The sequence below is a fragment of the Mytilus californianus genome, unplaced genomic scaffold, assembly GCF_021869535.1.
Source record: "Mytilus californianus isolate M0D057914Y unplaced genomic scaffold, xbMytCali1.0.p SCAF_15, whole genome shotgun sequence".
NCBI lineage: Eukaryota > Metazoa > Mollusca > Bivalvia > Mytilida > Mytilidae > Mytilus > Mytilus californianus.
Genome location: NW_026262637.1, coordinates 26,480,349 through 26,498,406, shown reverse-complemented (window position 1 = coordinate 26,498,406; position 18,058 = coordinate 26,480,349). Strand labels below are relative to the sequence as shown.

Here is an 18,058-nt window from a genome sequence, read left to right as displayed (position 1 = left end):
AAGGTTGTTTTTCTGTCTTGACTATGAATACAAGATGTGGAGTATACATCAATAGGACAGTAAACATCGATAAAACATAAAACATCAGAGGACAGCATTCTTTAGAAGCACAGGTGTCAATACACTTTGACAAGCTCTTAATTGTACCGAGTGTATAAAAGCTGTGAATAGATTTAACAGAAACTATCAAAAACATACCATCAACAACAAAAACCAATTAAGATATGACATAAACAAAGCACTGTATTTTAAACCGAATTAATCTTGGCTTTTCTTTTAAATGGTAAGACATAAAAAAAATATATAAATAAACGTGGGATTAGAATATAAATTTAATACATATATATATATATACATGCAATAGTTCCTCAAGTACTGCATTTCATTTCAATGCGTTATTTTAAAGTTTTATTTTTATCAGAAACATTGCGAGACTTCATGCCTCTTTATTCCAATATCTTGTTACAATGCGTTAGAGTGTGAAATTGATTTCTATTTGTAAAATATGAATGATGAATTGATTCACGTTGGGAAACCTAATACATCTGATAAATTGCATATTGAATATTTTATAAGAATATACAAAACTGAAAACAGACTTCTACTGTACTGGTCCGTAGCTATGGCATTTAAAAATCTCATTATCATTATTAAACAATGCAATTTCTATCTCGACATTTAGATTTCTAACCAACATTAGATAACACCTATATGGACTTTTTGGATGATAGCAACATGTATGCTTTAACGTATCAGAAATTGTAAGTTGTTTTTTTACCTACTGGTGTTATTGAGTCCTTACTGTCATACGTTTGGTGCTGTCTGTCCTGGGTTTCGTGATGTCTTAATTGCAAAATTTAATGTTATATTGTATCAAGCACCAGATGTGAATTTTGACAAATAAAATCTCTAAAAAATATATTTAAGCCGGAAATAGTTAGTCCTGAATCCGAATGAATTTTGATTATTCATTTAAATACAGTCACGTTAGTACTTCCCTTTCTTAAGAAACGCTTTACTCAAACATAATTGAATATTCTTCATGTCATTTAAAGGAAGTGCTACATTTAACATACTATGCTATAACCGACGTATAAAATTCAGATCTCTAAAATGTTTAATGCCAAATAGAAACGTATTCAATGTAATACTTCGTCCTATTGTAAGAAGTTTAGTCCAATATCCCTTCAGCGTTTTACAAATAACCTACATGATCTATGAATTTATCGTTCTACAGCGGTTAATTATTGTTAGAAAGATATTTTTCTACTCAGTTTAAAAAAAATGTATAAAAAGTATTTGCTTTAACAGAAACAAATCATAGAGGTTGATAGCTTTTTTGGCATTTCCTTTTATATACAGGTCTTTCATGTTAAAGGTCGTCACCGTAGTGTCTTTGTAAATTTTATCACATTATTAAAAAGAACTAACGAGTCGTTATTATGGTGAACTTCATTCTATATCTATTTTAGCTCCTATATTTCCCTTAAAAGGTGGGTTTAGTAAATGGACGGATAAGCGATATTTATGGTTTTGGTTTTTGTTTTTTGTATCTCATTTTGATCTCATGAGTAAATATACTTATCTCGAACTTATATCTTTGAAAAAAATTATAAATGTAATTGCAATTCCTTATTTTGAAGTCTTCATGAAAAATGATTGACTTTGTTTCAAGAAATGGATTTTGCGTTGTTTATGTTTATAAACAGCTATCTGAAATCCACGGCTTATTGAAAAAATATTTTTTATTTCTCTAAAATATAACAACGGCTTTTTCGACCGAAACAAAATGTATTCTCTGTGATTTATCTGAATACGTAAGATGTCGTTAACTTACAAAATACAATACATAGTAATGTTCGTTCTTACTGAGAAAGTAGCTGATGTATTTGCTGTGTCAGCACATAGTCTAAACAAATTAAATGAATATTGGTTACATAACTGTATTGTTTCTCATAGTATCAGATCACAGTTTTCATAACCCTAGTTTTCTCATGAACAAATGTTACGTCACTGGTTCTTGAATTATTTCAAACATTGATATTAAAAACATCTTTTTATTTTTAAGTGTGGGGGCTTCACAACATTTTGATTTTTCAATTCAATCTTCTTAAATTTCAAAAATGAGTTAATTTCAGAAATGAAAAAGAGTGACAATGAAAAAGCATTTCATTTATTGGATGTACTGTCATATGTTTTCACATTAGTTAATACTTTTAATACGTTTTGTTTAAATGAAATTTTTCGTTTAAAACCGATTTGTGTAGAAGTATCTTGAAGTTATATTAATCATTATGAAGTGCTTGATAATTTTTATTAAACAAAATGACACATTTGGCAGAACAGTGGCACTTGATTTAAATATAATTAAGCTTTGTTCTGCTGTTTTTAATCCTGATCTTTATAACTTTAAGGGACACTTGAAAAAATATTTGTATGAATTAAAGGTAAGTTTATTTATTGTTTTACTTTGGTGTGCTTTGTTAATGTCAGGTTTTTATCAAGTTCCCTTGGTATCTTAAAACAACTTTAACACGCACGTGACAGTTTTCACTAGTCTACCTTTTATATATTGTCATTTTTGACAGTTTATCAAAATTTTGCTTTTCGATAATGATAAATGAATGAATATTCAATTTTAAGAGATAAATATCGTACTCCATGCCTTTTAAACACGACATTCATATTCATTTTCAAAAGCATTTACATGTTTGAATTCTGTATTCAATGGGATTAAAGCGATTAATCTATTGTGAATACGTTTCTAAATACACCACCAAGTATTGTTTAACACTGTTTCTCTGTATCCCTCCAAGAGCTTAAAAGTACTAAAAGTGCACGTATGTTGATCGATTTATGTCAAACTTTATACAATCTTTTACAGGCTCTCATCAATATTAACAACTAATTGTATTGAGAGTAAACAAACCAAATACCTATTTTACATATTTTGTTTATTTCTGTAGAAACTGTACGTCTTTGTCGAGTGCTCTTTTATTTATGGTTTTACTGTTTCTGTAGAAACTTTTGATGACTTATTGAGTGATCAGGTCTGTTTTATTTGCTAGACATGTCATATAGAGCTTGTTGACAAAAGAGAAGTCTCTTACTTTTATATTAACCAGCAACGCCATTTCTCTGTTAAGTACTGCATTGATACTTCTGAAACAATAAAGATAAGTCAAAAGTGTATTAAGTGTTATATATGTTAAGTTGATTAATAGGTACGAACAGGTATGATAGTCTTTAAAGCAAGGTGTGCTCGTAACGTTTGGATATAATTTTGAAAGCCAACAAGAAATGTTATAACTGCAGTTCCTGAAGAAACAAGGTTGGTAGGCTTTATTTGTTTTATATTGTGTAGCTTTTATTAAAGCCCCTAGTGTGTTTTGACAACATATGTTACCGTATTGTGCTTCTGAAAGAATGTGTGCCCCTAGTGTGCTTTTGGTGATATGTGTCCTTGGTTTTTTTATGACCTTTTATAATGATCGTTTCGTGCTTCTGGCAATATGTGTTCTTAGTGTGCTTATGGCGTTATGTATAATAGTATCATCCTTCTGACAATATACCAGTGTGTGCTTCTGGCAATATGTGCGTCCCTAGTATGTTCACGACATATCGAGGATATTGAAACTTGGAACTACTATTCAGTTAAACCTTAAATGTATGAAAATTTTTAAGCAACTGTTGCAGTTTTAATGAATAACTTAGGTGCTTGTATGCAATATAAATTCCTGCCATAGGTACTACTCCATGCATCTTTTATTTCTGGGGACCACAACTATCTTATGTACCATCCAATGTATGCTGATATGAGATCTGATTTCTCTTTAAGATAAACAAAAAACAATCGATATTTGAGAATTTGTCATAGGAACTATTAAAGGTATAACACATTCATTGTTTAAATCTTTGTACAGAAGTCAGTATAAAATTGGTATCAGTAAACTGCAACTTATTAAAACTAATTCGGGAAGAGAGACTTTCACCAAGTCTAAAAAGATAGTTTGCGTAGTACCAGTATCATAATAATAAAATGTGTCCTTATTGTAATAATATTAGCGGTACCAATTTAACTGCACCAGATGCGCCTTTCGATAATAAATGCATCTCTGTGATGCACGAGGCCAAAATATTTGAAAATTCCAAACTTACTCAACAGTTGTAAGTAAATAATCTGGTTTTTTTTCAATCATAGTCTTCTCTTTGTTTGGAATACAGTGACATTTGTTCTCAACTATTTTTATGAGTTTGCACCAACTATATTACAAATTCGTTGTTGCTGACCTCAACATTGTTAGAGTGATTGTTCGTGACAGGGTTCATTTGAATACATTTCATTTATACAGCTGTCAAATTGGTCAAATGTGAACAACTGAAAAATTAATTTCACTCGTAATTAAAAAGGCTGAATGGATTTCACAAATCCCCTGAATCTGTTGGTAGGTTTATTACATATTTAAACAACCGATGTATTTGCTCTAAATGAAGGTCCACAATTCATCTCATGGGTAGTGGATCTAAACAACCAACTGATTTTCAATGTGTATTCAGAATGTCAAACTAATTGATTTTTATTTAAAAACCCTTATCTTAACTCGTAAACAAAGGACTTAAAATTGTTTGTACTTTCAATCAATTACAAGTAACTTTAATCTGTAGTGATTCTTTCTAAACGTCATCAACTTAATGACTTAAATATATAATTGGAAGGAAAGAATCAAGAAATTGTTTCCGCTAATCCTCGGAACAATGTCGGGTGGATTTTTCCATGGTTTGAAAACATCTTTGTTAAAGTTGATACGAAATAGTATTGATCACAATTGTAGATAACTGAGTGGTAAGGGCGAAAATAAGCTGAAGATTAACCAGTCAAATATTTTAAATTATTCAAGATAAGCCCAGGTCTGCAAGGGAGAGGCTTTACTTTAAGGATTATGTCCATGATGGAAGATACACTCTCGAGGTAAGAGAGGTCAAACGTTATCTAACACATATATTAGTTTTCCCTACAGAAATTGTTTTACAGAATTCTTTTAGTTTTACATTTTGACATTGGTTTTCCGTAACTGTTTTCGTGTTTCTCATTTCACCGACTTTAATAACAGTTTTCATATTCATAACTTTTTATTATCTATTTTTCACATTCATATTATTTTTATTTGTTTGATTATTACATAATGTTTCGTATTATTTCTTGTTGCTGCTATTGTTACTACAATTATCTTATTTCACAACATTATAGACTAAAAAATCAGATTTCTTGTGATTTTTAAGGTACCTGAAAGTATTTTTCTCCTATAACAAATACTCCGAAACTTTATATTTCTGTCCGCCAAAAAATATATCCTTAACACCCCTAAGTTAGCTCATCCTAGATGCCAGGATTCAAAATTTTGTACGCCAGATCCGCGTTTCATAAAACAGGAGACCTTATGTTTCGAATAATAAAAGCTCCATTGGTATTTGAACAATTTTACAGTAACCACATCATGGTAACTGAGAGGTAATAATATATTGGTACTTTGCCCCCCCTCCACACCCCTTTCAAAATCCTGGATCCGCATCTGATGTCTAAAATCGCGATCTGAACAGATTCAGGAAATTATAATAATACCTTCACTATCAGACATTTCTGCAAATGGTAAAATAATTTTTTTGAATGTTTTCTTATAAAGGAATGGTTAATTGGTGTCTTTTCGGGAACAGGATATGTTTCGGGTTAGATTTTAAATGTATCAATATTTTTATTTCATTTGAAGCAGACGTTAATTACTACTTAATAATTTGGATCTTAGCAAATAAAGTAATTGAATACCGGTATATGCTTGAGGATATGATGCAAAATGAATATTTTTTATTAATCACTTTATTTGAAGAAAAACGGATATCGGCTCTATGGAATATTATGGAAAAAGGATGTAACTTCGCTGACATAACAACAAAAGTAAAACAAACGTGTCTTTTGTTTCATTTACGTACCTTGAAATTGAATTTTTAAGTAAAGTCCTGGTTAAAAAACAAAACAAGGTTAGAATAAGATGGGCGGCACATGGTTTTTGTCTTTTATGTCTATCTTAATATCAATAAATGATCGTTCATTTCAAGTCTTTTAATTATATACATTTTATATTAGAAAAATAAATCAAAAACCAATTCCATATATTTATTATAGGATGCAAATCTATGTAGTTGCAATTTTGTTTTCATTTCTGAAATGCTGGAGTTATATTACGTAGAATTTTCCGATTAGTGATCTCACTGATTGTTGTCTTAGAAGTTATTTCCTGATGATCTTCCAAAATGCGAACGAAGAATGTACTCTACATCAAATATTCCAAATGTAATGGTAACATATTACATGTTGTAATATATAAAGAACAGTGTTGTTATGGAAACAACAATACATAATAGGTTATTTGCTAAGAAAAAAACACTCATTCATAACCGCTATTCATTATAAGTTGAATTCTGCAATTTCAAGCAATCATAGATCCCATATCTTAAATTCAAATAACATGATTGTCGTTACAAGCCAAAGCAATGCTTGACATTATGTGGCTTGTGTTGAAAACAATCAACCTACCTTTAATGCAAATAAGCCATCACTGGCTTCCGGTACCTCAGATCTGAGAAACAAGTCCACAATGCTTTCCAATTTCTATTTCATACATATTCTTTCATTATTCAAATTAACAATTCCAAAGGGGTTATTAATTGACCCCAAGTCCTTAAGCTCTTATTTGCACCTGATATTTTCTATAACATACACAAAACATTTTTTCAATGTTATACCTTTGCGTGGGAACAATTTATTGTTATTGTTATTTCTTTTAAATGTTTATAAATGTGTTTATTCTTTCTGTCCCGAATTAGTGAGTTTAATTTTTTTTTATCCAAAGCCTTAATGTAGAAAGAATATGTCAGTCAACTAGTTTAGGAGGATTCGCTGAAACATAAAAGAACAATTTTTACAAAAAATAGATGATTATTTCTCACTACGATTTATTGATCATGATCCAAGATAAAATATAAAAAGAATATATTATTTTTATTTCAGAATATCTGATTGTTATATCCACCCAAATACTAGTCAGAAAGGTTTTGTCTCGAGATTTGAACATAAAAACAAAAACTTTTCAGACTAGATATTAATTAGATAGGACTACCAACTAAAAAAGTCAATATGAATATCCAACTAAACAAAACCAAAACAGCAAAATCGTCAGAATGTTGATGTATAGATATCACTGTCTCTTTTTGGGAACGATATTTAATTATCGTTTAATATTTTAAATCCAAAGAAAATACCATGGAAGGACACCCGACTTAGTTTAATGCTCATATTTATTTGTTTTATTTTTTGACAAGCTGCTTATACTAAATGTACTGGATATACAGATTTGAATAGATCACCATGGACACGAAAGTTGTTCCTGTTGGTCCTCTCATCGAGTAAGATTTTATTTTAAAAAAGTAAACACTTTATTTTACGTACGTACATAAATCATTGTTTTTGTGTTCACAATTGCATTGTGTAATGCATTCTGGGTAATATCTTAAAAAGCGTTCACCAAAACGTTGTGATCGGCGAACAATGTTTTATACAATGAATACCATGAAAGTACTGTTATTATTGTATGAACAATGAAATTTACTTTGATCCTTTAGATTATATCATTCTAAAAAGGTATATTCCAAAAATGGCCCCTTTTCTTGTGTTTGAAACAGTTTTCTTATGTGACACGGGTCGAAACTGAATTAAGTTTCAGATTCAATATTCACTTTTACGAAATGTTCTTATTAATCATTGAGGGTATAAAAGTTTCCATGTTGGTTGTGTTTGCGTCTCTTTCTATCATTCATTAATTGTTAAATAAAAACTGGATCTCTGAAGAGTATTTTTTAACACAATTTCAAACTTAAAAATGTACCCTTACACTTTGGCAACTTCACTAAAGTTAATGAATGATAGAAAGAGACACACACAAAACCAACATGGAAACAAACTTTATACTCTCTCTATCTTCAATAATTAATAATGGCTAAATTAGAACATAGAGGTAAAATGCATTTTCTGTTTATTATCTTGAATACTGCTGTAGATACAGAAAATGTGACGGGGCAAAAATTTTAAGAATGGTGAGATCTTCAAAATGTTTGTTGACATCAAGACTGTCAGGCGACATCTTATAGGAGTTATTGCCCTTAAACGACGAATTTTACCATTTTTTGCACTTTTTCATATAATCTCGAAAAATGTAATAGATAGATAGAAAAATGAGCAGCAAGACAAGATCCACAAATAAGTCAACGTGATAAAAATCGTCAGTCGACACCTTATTGAAGTTATTGCCCTTTAATGACGATTTTTTTAAATTTTTGCTAAACTATAATAGATAGATAGAAACTTTAAATAGCAGAAATGATCAGAAAGACAAGATCTACAAATAAGTCGACATGAACGAAATCATTAGTAGACACCTTGTTGAAGTTATTGTCCTTTAATGACGATTATCTCAATTTTTTGCGTTTTGACCTATTATCTTGAAAAGTATAATAGATAAATAAAAACTTTAACAAGGAAAAATGATCAGCAGGACAATTTCTACAAATACGTCAACATTACTGAAATTGTCAGTTAACTCTTAAGAAAGTTATTCCTCTTTAATGATGATTTTTGCTAAAAAGTGGCCATTGTTGACGATGCGGTTAATCAACAAAGGCTCTTTAGAGCCTCTAGTTTTTTTGAAGTCATAATATTATGATGATTTTTTTTAATAATTTGTTCTTACCTTTTTAGACTTCAAGGCTTAAGTCTACAAGGACCACCAGCAGACCAAGATACATTCAGACGTTACAATAGTGAGTACGTGATCCGTGACGATAAACATTCGGAACATTTAATTCATTCGACAAGGAAATTACGAAGTAGTTGGTCAAATATTACTTCCGGTTCAATAATATCTCGTAAAAATAAAAATCATGTCATTAATGGCGATACAACAGACAATTTGCAAGACGTTAGGTTTTTTGCAGAACTGGTAAAACCACTTCAATACCGTTTACGCACACATGAAAAGGAAGAAAAGGAAAAAATACTTTTTCCATCCAAATATGGATTTCATCAACGAAGTCATTCGCCAACGTTTCGGCGACTTCTTGAAGCTACAGAAAAACTTAAAATAATTTCTCAGCACGAAACAGTGAAAACTTTGTTAAAACAAAATGCCAATATCAACGAAAAGAAAGTGGTCTCGCTTATAAAACCGGATCCGGAAATAGTTAAAGAGAAGACAGAATTGTTTGATTCTGTTACACCAGAAACACCAGATGTCACTGCTAGAACTGAAAAGAAGAAGCACACAACATTTATTACGGACGAAGTGGTAGATTATAAAGATAATACTACAATTTCTGACATTCCGGATAATATTACTACAATAAGTGAAGAACCAGAAGAGGAAGATGTAGACGATATAGATAGTGAAAACGATGATGACGAAAAAGAAGATCAGGATAACTCATTTAAAGTAGACTTTAAGGTAGATGAATCGCATGCAGAACTACATTTATTTCTTCCAAAAATTAGCAGTGGTAATAAAAGTGCTAAAACAAATAGGACAGATGAGTTCGATGAAAGTTCGAGTAAAACTGACAGATCTGGTCCGATTGTATTACCCTCGATCAAAGTTGACTCTATTCATCAGATAAAATCATATCAAAATCCGCCGGGTAGAAAACTTAAGCGACAGGATACATTCCGCAAAAAGAAGAAAAAAACAGTTGAAAGGATAAAATCAGCTGCGGATCCCGATAAAAAGGTCAGAGACCATTTGAATGACGTTCATACCTTGATATCTATAGAAGACCATCATTCTTCTCACACTACTGACACTGTGTGTCACTTCGAAAATTGTCCGTACCATAGCTTATTACCTCTGACACAAGAATCAACTTCATAGCATCATATATTATTTGGTTGTGATTATATGTCACTCTGATAGTTTGATTGCACTATAATTTAAGCCATCTATATTACATGTAATTCTCATTGCCTCTTAAATCTGTTCTAAGATAAATTAAAGGTCACAATGTTTTAAACCTGTCACAAATTCCGAAATTGATGTAAACATAAGTACTGCAACAATACACCTTATCGCTATTTGTCCGCCATTACTGGACATCACACAAGTTCCCGTAAAATTTTGACGTCATAATAGAAAATATCTGACGCCACAATGGAAAAGTGATTGTTGTATGACGTCAAAAGTTCGAGCGGGACTGATTCTCGGGTCAAGCGGGATTAGCGATAAGGTGTATACAAATAGTGTTTTATTTAGATACATTAACTTTTTTAAAAAAGTGCCATTGTCGATCGTTACAGCATAGTCTTAAAGCTCTGTGCAAACTCGTATGAATAATCAAAATTCAAGTAGTGAGTTGTTTTAAAATTTTTAATATATATTCTTCCGCTATACCTAACGGAACACCGTTTAAGTGCATAACTAATAAGGCAAACTACAATATAGTAAAGAAGAAAACTTTTAAATAAAATTAACATCGAAGCAAAAATAATGTTACAATTACACCATTTCGTATGCACACCCTTTTATCAGCCATTGGGATTGCAGGTGCATAAGGAAACACAGTAAAAATCTGCTGTATAGGATTGCAAAATCCTCAATATTGCATCGGCAATCAAAATGGCAGACACAAATCAGTTCTACACGAAAGCAAAAACAATTGTTTTAATAGCAAACTGAATAAATATCCTATTGTATCCGCAGTAATGATACCCAGTAATAGGTTTTTATATGTTTAAAGAGAAAAAAAACAGATTATGTCATACTAAACATATACCATAGAGTAGATCAGGACCAACATGTTAAAGTCACATATTTTAAAGCTGTATTAAATTGATTAATAAGATTTTTTTCTTACATTTTCAAATTTTCAAATGTTAGCGAGATGGCAATATATGTATTCTGAATGAAAAATTGTGTCTGATTAAAACCCATTTCATTTTTATAGGGTCGTATGCATCGGTAAGTGTTCACGTGACTGCTCAATCTCAGGACCTGATCACATGTAGCTTCATTTCATTTATTGAATGTAATCGTGGCAGAAGTTTCTTCCAAGCCATGTTTTCACTGCTTACAAATTATCTCACAACTAGACAAACTATCGATTATCAGTCGACAAATGATTCTGAATAGTCTACAAATTCTGGAAACATACGAAAACATTTTTTCTTTTTATTGCGATGGTATGATAATGTTATACTTTTTGTCTTAAATTTGAACTGATGCTTCGAATCTTTTCGATTGAAAGAACTAAATGATAGCGAAAGTGCATGGTCGAAAAATATAATAATAAGTTTTTTCTTAAGTTAAAATGTTGCCTTTTTAATCTGTTGTGCTTTTATCTATTTGTCTATGCATTGTTAAAAAATATTTTCCTACACATGTGATTATGCAAATTGTTATCATTTTGTTTATTAATGTTATGTTTGAAATAAATTCTAATTCATTAACCAGGATTCTTGTTAACAAAGTCGGTTTTTGTAATTTAATAATTATTGTTTGGTTATTGGACTTAAAGTAAATGAAGGAGTTTTCGGAGGATCCCTGAACAAATAATTAAAAGAATCTCGGGGGAAAAAATTTGGAACACGCGATCAACACAAAAAAAAAAGATCCCTTATGCAAACTGAAAGCTAAAATTTATGCAAACTGTCAATTTCCCACAAACATATTACAAAATGAAATTAATGATTTCTGTATCATAATATGGTGAATTGTACCACAAATATAGGAACTTATGGAAGAGGACAAGCAAGCAATAAATGGAACGATGGCGCTTACAGTATGAATAAAAGTAGATGTGGTGTTTACATCTACACCAATGAAACAACCGGACAAAACGACACCAAAACAAAAAAAACATCATATTTTTCACATCATTTATATTTCAAAGGGCAGCAACTACTACAAATTGTTCGATTATCACTGGTTTTCCGACTTTGACAAGATATTGTAAATATAGGCCTCTCTCCAAATTTTATCAAAATCCAAGAAATATATGGACGAAAGCGCTCCTGATGCCTACAGCGGATACAAGGACACATACAGTCTCATATCAGCCCCGCTTCGAATCGAGTCAGGGCGACAAAAACACTAGCTGCACTTACAACAAAAAATTTTGACACTGATAAAAAGATAAGTCGATAGAGCATTTTATAAAAAAAATATAATCAGACAGTCAAACAAAGGACACAACAAAATCTCTCGAAATCTAAACAGAAATCAGATAAATCAAGCATCAACTGATATATGCATGCATGACCCTTCAAACTATTCCAAAGACATATTCAGTATTTTATATCAAGACCAGCAACATGTCAATACCGGAAATCATGTCAGATGTAAACTCTCGTTATGGATGCCTCTGAAAGGGGAAAGAGAGTATTTCAAGCATTGGCGTGAACTGAAAAACCAAAACAAGCTTGGAAAATTACAAAACAAAGAGTGCCAGAAAAAAAAGACCTGGTTTACATCGCCCGTTACGCTTATAAAGTGTAAAAACGTTAACGCAATACCATAAAAGGAAACAAGAAGACCACCATATACAGGAAAGGAAAACAATAGTCACCAAAATATGAGTACACGAACTTGCAATGGCTCATGTAGTCTTATACATGTATCAAATATCATATGTAATCTAATTCTAATAATTTTCACTCACTGAATATTATGTAATTGTAACTAACCAGATCTAGTTTCTTTACAGAAACTGATAAATCACTACTGTTTCTTTACAATTGCTTAAAATTAACATAGAATAATTGAAATATACAAGTTGAACATGGATAATTTACATGCAGTTTAGGATAAATAGCTTCAAGGAGGCCTCGTGTTAATAATTAAACAATCAATTCCCCCACAAGGCTGCAGCTTTAGATTATTAACTACACTTTTAATTTCAATTCAATGCTTAATTACGCGTCTCGCATATCATCATACGTACTATTTATCAGACGAACATTTTCTTGTGAAAATTTTTAAAAAAACCGACTTACACCCAATAAAACACTGTCTTCGTAGGAATTGGTCAAACAACATATTATCCTCATTGAAAAAGTAAATGGTCACCATCGACAGTTGTTTGACCATTAAATACATTTATTCCAGAGATGACGTGACACATATTGGCATGCGTCTTTTACTTACGTCATCATTGTTCGTATTTATAGACAAACTTTTATTAGGAATGCTAAATCATCATAACTTGAGGAAAGACGCATGGTGAGATTTACAAAAAAAACTCCATTTCCCGGAGTAATCACTTTAACCTTCACGCTTTAAGTGTTGTGATCTGTTTTGTTTTGTTTTTTTGAGGGGGCGTTGTTTAACGTCGTAAGTGTTTTACAAGCCTTTTATTTCCTATTTTGCAGAATCGTTGTCCATACATGTATCGAAGCTATTTCATGCACCTTATGCGCATTCTAAAATGTATTCCTCATTAGTGCACCTTAAACCAAATATAAATAGTCACATACTTCTGATGAAGTCATCTGAAGTTAGCAACATTATCTAGAGGGTACACCCAATAATAAGAAAATAGAACAATAACCAAAACCAAAGGAACCTTATAGGACAAGCTATCCTAAATCTATCGACAGAATCCGTCGCGTCATTAATGGTTAAATCAAACGGATAAGATACAACAGGTCGAATCTAGTTTGATGAATTAGATACATCCGGTGTCATATGTAATACCGAGATAATTGTTTTGCTTAACAATTAGACGGTGTTATTTTTGAATATTTTTTATTTCATCTTTGTACTTAGGTTTTATGTTTTAGGGCTCCAAATGGACTTTGTTAAACGTTGAAGAATATTTGTGTAACGCCATAAACCCTCGTTTATTGCATATAATCATCGAAAGCAACGGATTAAACATGTCATGGCCAACACGACGGTTCAGCTATTGGGAAATAAACTGCTTATCCTTCCGTTGCACAATTATGGTAATTTTATTGCTCAGTTTTCAACGGCAAACTTAATGAAAAAAGCTTTCATGTTCATGTAAGATTGATGTTAAAAAAATCATTGGTATTGTTGTATCTTATTAATTCAAATAAAGATTAAAATGGAGCTTTGAGTCCATGGGGTGATTAATCATCAGACACACATATTTATATATTTCAAAGATAAACCTGAAGACTTGAGATTCAGCAACATGACCCCCAAATCAGACACCCCACCCGTTCAAAGGTAAACAAATATATGCATTTTCCTGCAAATAATTTAAAACTATATATGTATTTGACACCTTAAATCTTCATCTGAAAATGAAAACCAGACAGAAAACTCAAAAATACGTGTCGCAATAAAGTTCATTTATATTGATTCCATTCTCGATTTTATTTATTACATTTTTGTTTTCCAAAATAGAGCCTCGATAAATAGACTACTAAATTTACAATATAAATAAACAAAGGTTTTTGTGATACATTCTAATAATTCATTTCTCGTCATTGACGCCTGAAACAAATAAAAAAATGTCACAGTCTTATTGCAGGCAGTAAATGTGAAAATGTGAAACATTTACTAATCTGAATCATTGTGAAAAGAGCGATAACTCTAGACATTTGAAGTAAGAGTTGAAAACTTGAAAAAAATTGAATAAGAGTGATTACCAAAATAATAGGAATACAATAGGTCAACCTATTCTAAATCTATCGATGTAATCCGTCCCGTCATTTATGGTCAAATGCAACGTATAAGGTACAGCAGGTCGAGTCTTGTTCGATAAATTAGATACTATACGCTGTTATTTTCGAATATTGTTGTTTTGACTTTATAATTTTTAAAGTTTTTCGGCTGCCAAATGAACTTTGTTGACTGTTGAAAAATAACTGTGTTACGACGAAAACTCTCGTTTATAACATATCATCATCGAAAGCAACTGGACAACGGATTTAACCTGTCATGACCAACACGACGGTGCAGCTATTGGTCAAGACGTAACATATCCTTTTGTTGCACATATATGTTTATTTAATTGCTCAATTTTTAAAAGCAAATTTAGTGAAAAAAAAGCTTTGTTGTCGTTTGTTTTAGTTGCGGTTCAGTGTTTCTGTTGTTCCGTTGTTTTTCTCTTATACTTGATGTGTTTTCGCTTAATCGATTTATGACTATTGAACAGCGGTATACTACTGTTGCCTTTATTTAATATTCATGTACGATTGATGTTGAAAATAATCATTTGTACATTTTACAAAATATTTAACTTTATGCATTGTATATTTTTTTTATCAAAATAAAGATTCAAAATTGAGCTTTGAGCCGATGGAGTGGTTATTCATCAGACAAATCCCATTTATATATTCAAAATATAATCCTAAACACTAGAGATTAAGCAATATGACCCAAACTCCAACACCCCATCCCAAAGGTTAAAATCATACTTTTTATTGTAATTAATTAAAACCATAATTGTATTTGACATCCTTAATCTTTCTTTGAAAAATAAAAACAAAAAACAGAACAAAAAATGACGTTTCGCAATACATTTGATTAATTAATAACAATACTACTACATTTACAATGTACATGAATATGTACCATATATGCATATTCTGATAAATCATTTATCGTCAATGACGCCTGAAACCAAATTGATATTGTCACGGTATTGTTGCATGCAGTAAATGCGAAACAGTAACCAATCTGATTCTTTGTCAAAAGAGCGATAACTTCCGAAATTAGAGTTTACACAAAATTTGCAAAAATGGAAAAAAAACGATAACCAATATAAAAGGAATCCAACAGACAAGCAGTTCAACATCAATTGAGGAAATCCTTCGTGTGATTCATGGATAAACCCAACAAGTAACTAAGGTACAAAAGGTCGAGTCTACTCTGTAAAACGGGATTCAACCGTGGACCTTTGTAATACCGGAATAATCATATTTCTTCACAATTAGACTTGTTATTTGTTCATGTTGTTTTTATCTAACTATTGTAGGTTTTTCTTATGCCATATGGAATTAGTTGACCGTTAAAGACTAGTTGTGTCATACTGCAATCCCTCCTCTTAAATAACATAACACCTATTGCAAAGGATCAACGGAGTACAACTATTTGGGAAAGAAACGGCTTATCCTTCCAGAACACATTAGTTCATTCCGATTTTTAGGACTTTGTGTTGCTTATTGTTTATGAAGTGTTTATGAACTGTTGTTTGTATTTTCTTCTTTTTTCTTTTGGCTATGGGTTTTAACTTTCTTTCTTCGAAATTGGTTACAAGAAATGAAAAATGTGCCGATACACAAGTTATTTAGATGTCTACTACAAAAATTGATCAATTGAAGGACTGGCCCTTTTATTCGCGGTTTTTGCTCTATACGTTGATATACATGATATATCTAGTAAAAGAGAGATCACTCTGTTTCAGTATTTAAGAGACATTTTTTGTTGGTGATACCCAACCGTCGAGGAAGAGTATGAAAAAAAAGCGTGATATTTATTTGAAATATTAGTTTAAATAAAGATAATTCTAGTCTGACTGTATCATTTTATAAAAAGCTCATACAGTCCCTCTATTCTTATTTTCCACATAGCAGGAAAGATAGAAAATTTAAATATCGTAAATCTGCTCGCCTCAGGAATATTTTATGCACCATATTTCCATTAAATCATGCACATTAAGACATGTATCACTTCAAAAAATTGTAACTTTTGCGTTTCTGTTAGTGGTTTATATGTATAATTCCACATTATGTAATAAAGCTGTATTTTGATTGGATGAGAGAAATTGTATTTTTCACAAAATTTTTATATATTGAGATTTTTTTCTTTGCCGGTGTATTTGTCATTAGGAAATTCCATGTACCGGGGTAATTGCTAGCAAATACCACAGCAGATGGGAAATACCATATCAAAAAATAACACGACTTCCGAAGACCTCTAGACTTTTGGTTTAGAAAACAATAAGTACAAACACACAAGATGGTCAGCCAAGCAGGTCGAAAATCCATTTGAAGATGCTTCTGAGGAGGAATAAAAATTCTAAGGTCAAGATGGATACAAAGAGCATTCGGTGGAATGAAATAATTATATCAGGCTCACAAGGGGTATTTGCCAAAAATACATGTTTCGTAACGGCTCTGGAAATTGTTTTACCTCTCAACCGGTATTTTTGGCAAATACCCCTTGTAAGCATGATATATGTGTATACAATCACTCAGCTATTCAGACATTTCAAATATTCACTCCTTAGTAGCTTTTATTTCGTTAAGTCCATGACTGAAGATGAATCACGAAAGTAGACGTCAAACGAACGTGCATCAGTTGTGCGTTTCGTCTATACATTAGGCTCTTTAATTGCACTCGAACCAAGACAGTTGTAAAACTAAATCAAATACGAAGTTGAGGAGCGTTGGAAAACCAAAATTCCGAAAAGTTTTGCCAAATACGATTATATTTTATAATAGAATTTAAAATGTGGTGTCAAATCTTTAAAAAAAATATTTTTGTAAAAAAAAAAAAGATGCAACATTTGCAGATATTTTTACTGGTCTTCTTAAACAGAAAATTCACAGCAAATAACCGTACCATTTGTGTTTCGTGACATCACAAAAGTGCTGACTACGTCATGGGCTGGTGATATCCTCGGGGGCGAAACGTCCAACAGCAGTGAAATGACCCAGTGGTTATACAAAACTCAATAAACATGCTTTACTTATAATTTGTTAGGCAAACGCGCGTTTTGTCTACGGTAAACTCATCAACTTAAAAAAATTTCCATTCTCAATTTTATCATCAACTTAAAAAAGTTGTGCAAAAAAAAAATCTAAAGCTATCTATAGGCATAGGGGTAGAAAACCTTAGAGTTTCGAATTATTAATAGTTTCAGAAAAACTACAGTATATACAACCGTATAATTGATATTTCGTGCCAATACAGAAATGCTGAATGAAATGTCAACCAGCAGTTGCATTGATCAAGTGATTGTAAAAACTCATTAGAAATACCAGGCTTATAAT

The 18,058-nt window shown here is 31.4% G+C and overlaps 1 protein-coding gene across 5 annotated transcripts in view; it reads left to right on the top strand.

The window, feature by feature from the left end:
• Window positions 1-10,152, top strand: part of LOC127725769 (uncharacterized) — a 42,413-nt gene extending 32,261 nt beyond the window's left edge. For 3 of the 5 annotated variants that reach the window (XM_052233035.1, XM_052233037.1, XM_052233036.1), the window contains exon 2: window positions 8,807-10,152. In XM_052233035.1, coding sequence (XP_052088995.1) covers window positions 8,807-9,968 — 1,162 coding nt within the window. In that variant the 3' untranslated portion in view covers window positions 9,969-10,152. Of the gene's footprint in view, window positions 1-4,171; window positions 4,970-6,115; window positions 7,459-8,806 lie in introns of those variants that run through there. The other 2 variants (XM_052233039.1, XM_052233038.1) reach the window with 2 other exon arrangements.
• The last annotated feature ends 7,906 nt before the right edge of the window (window positions 10,153-18,058 follow it).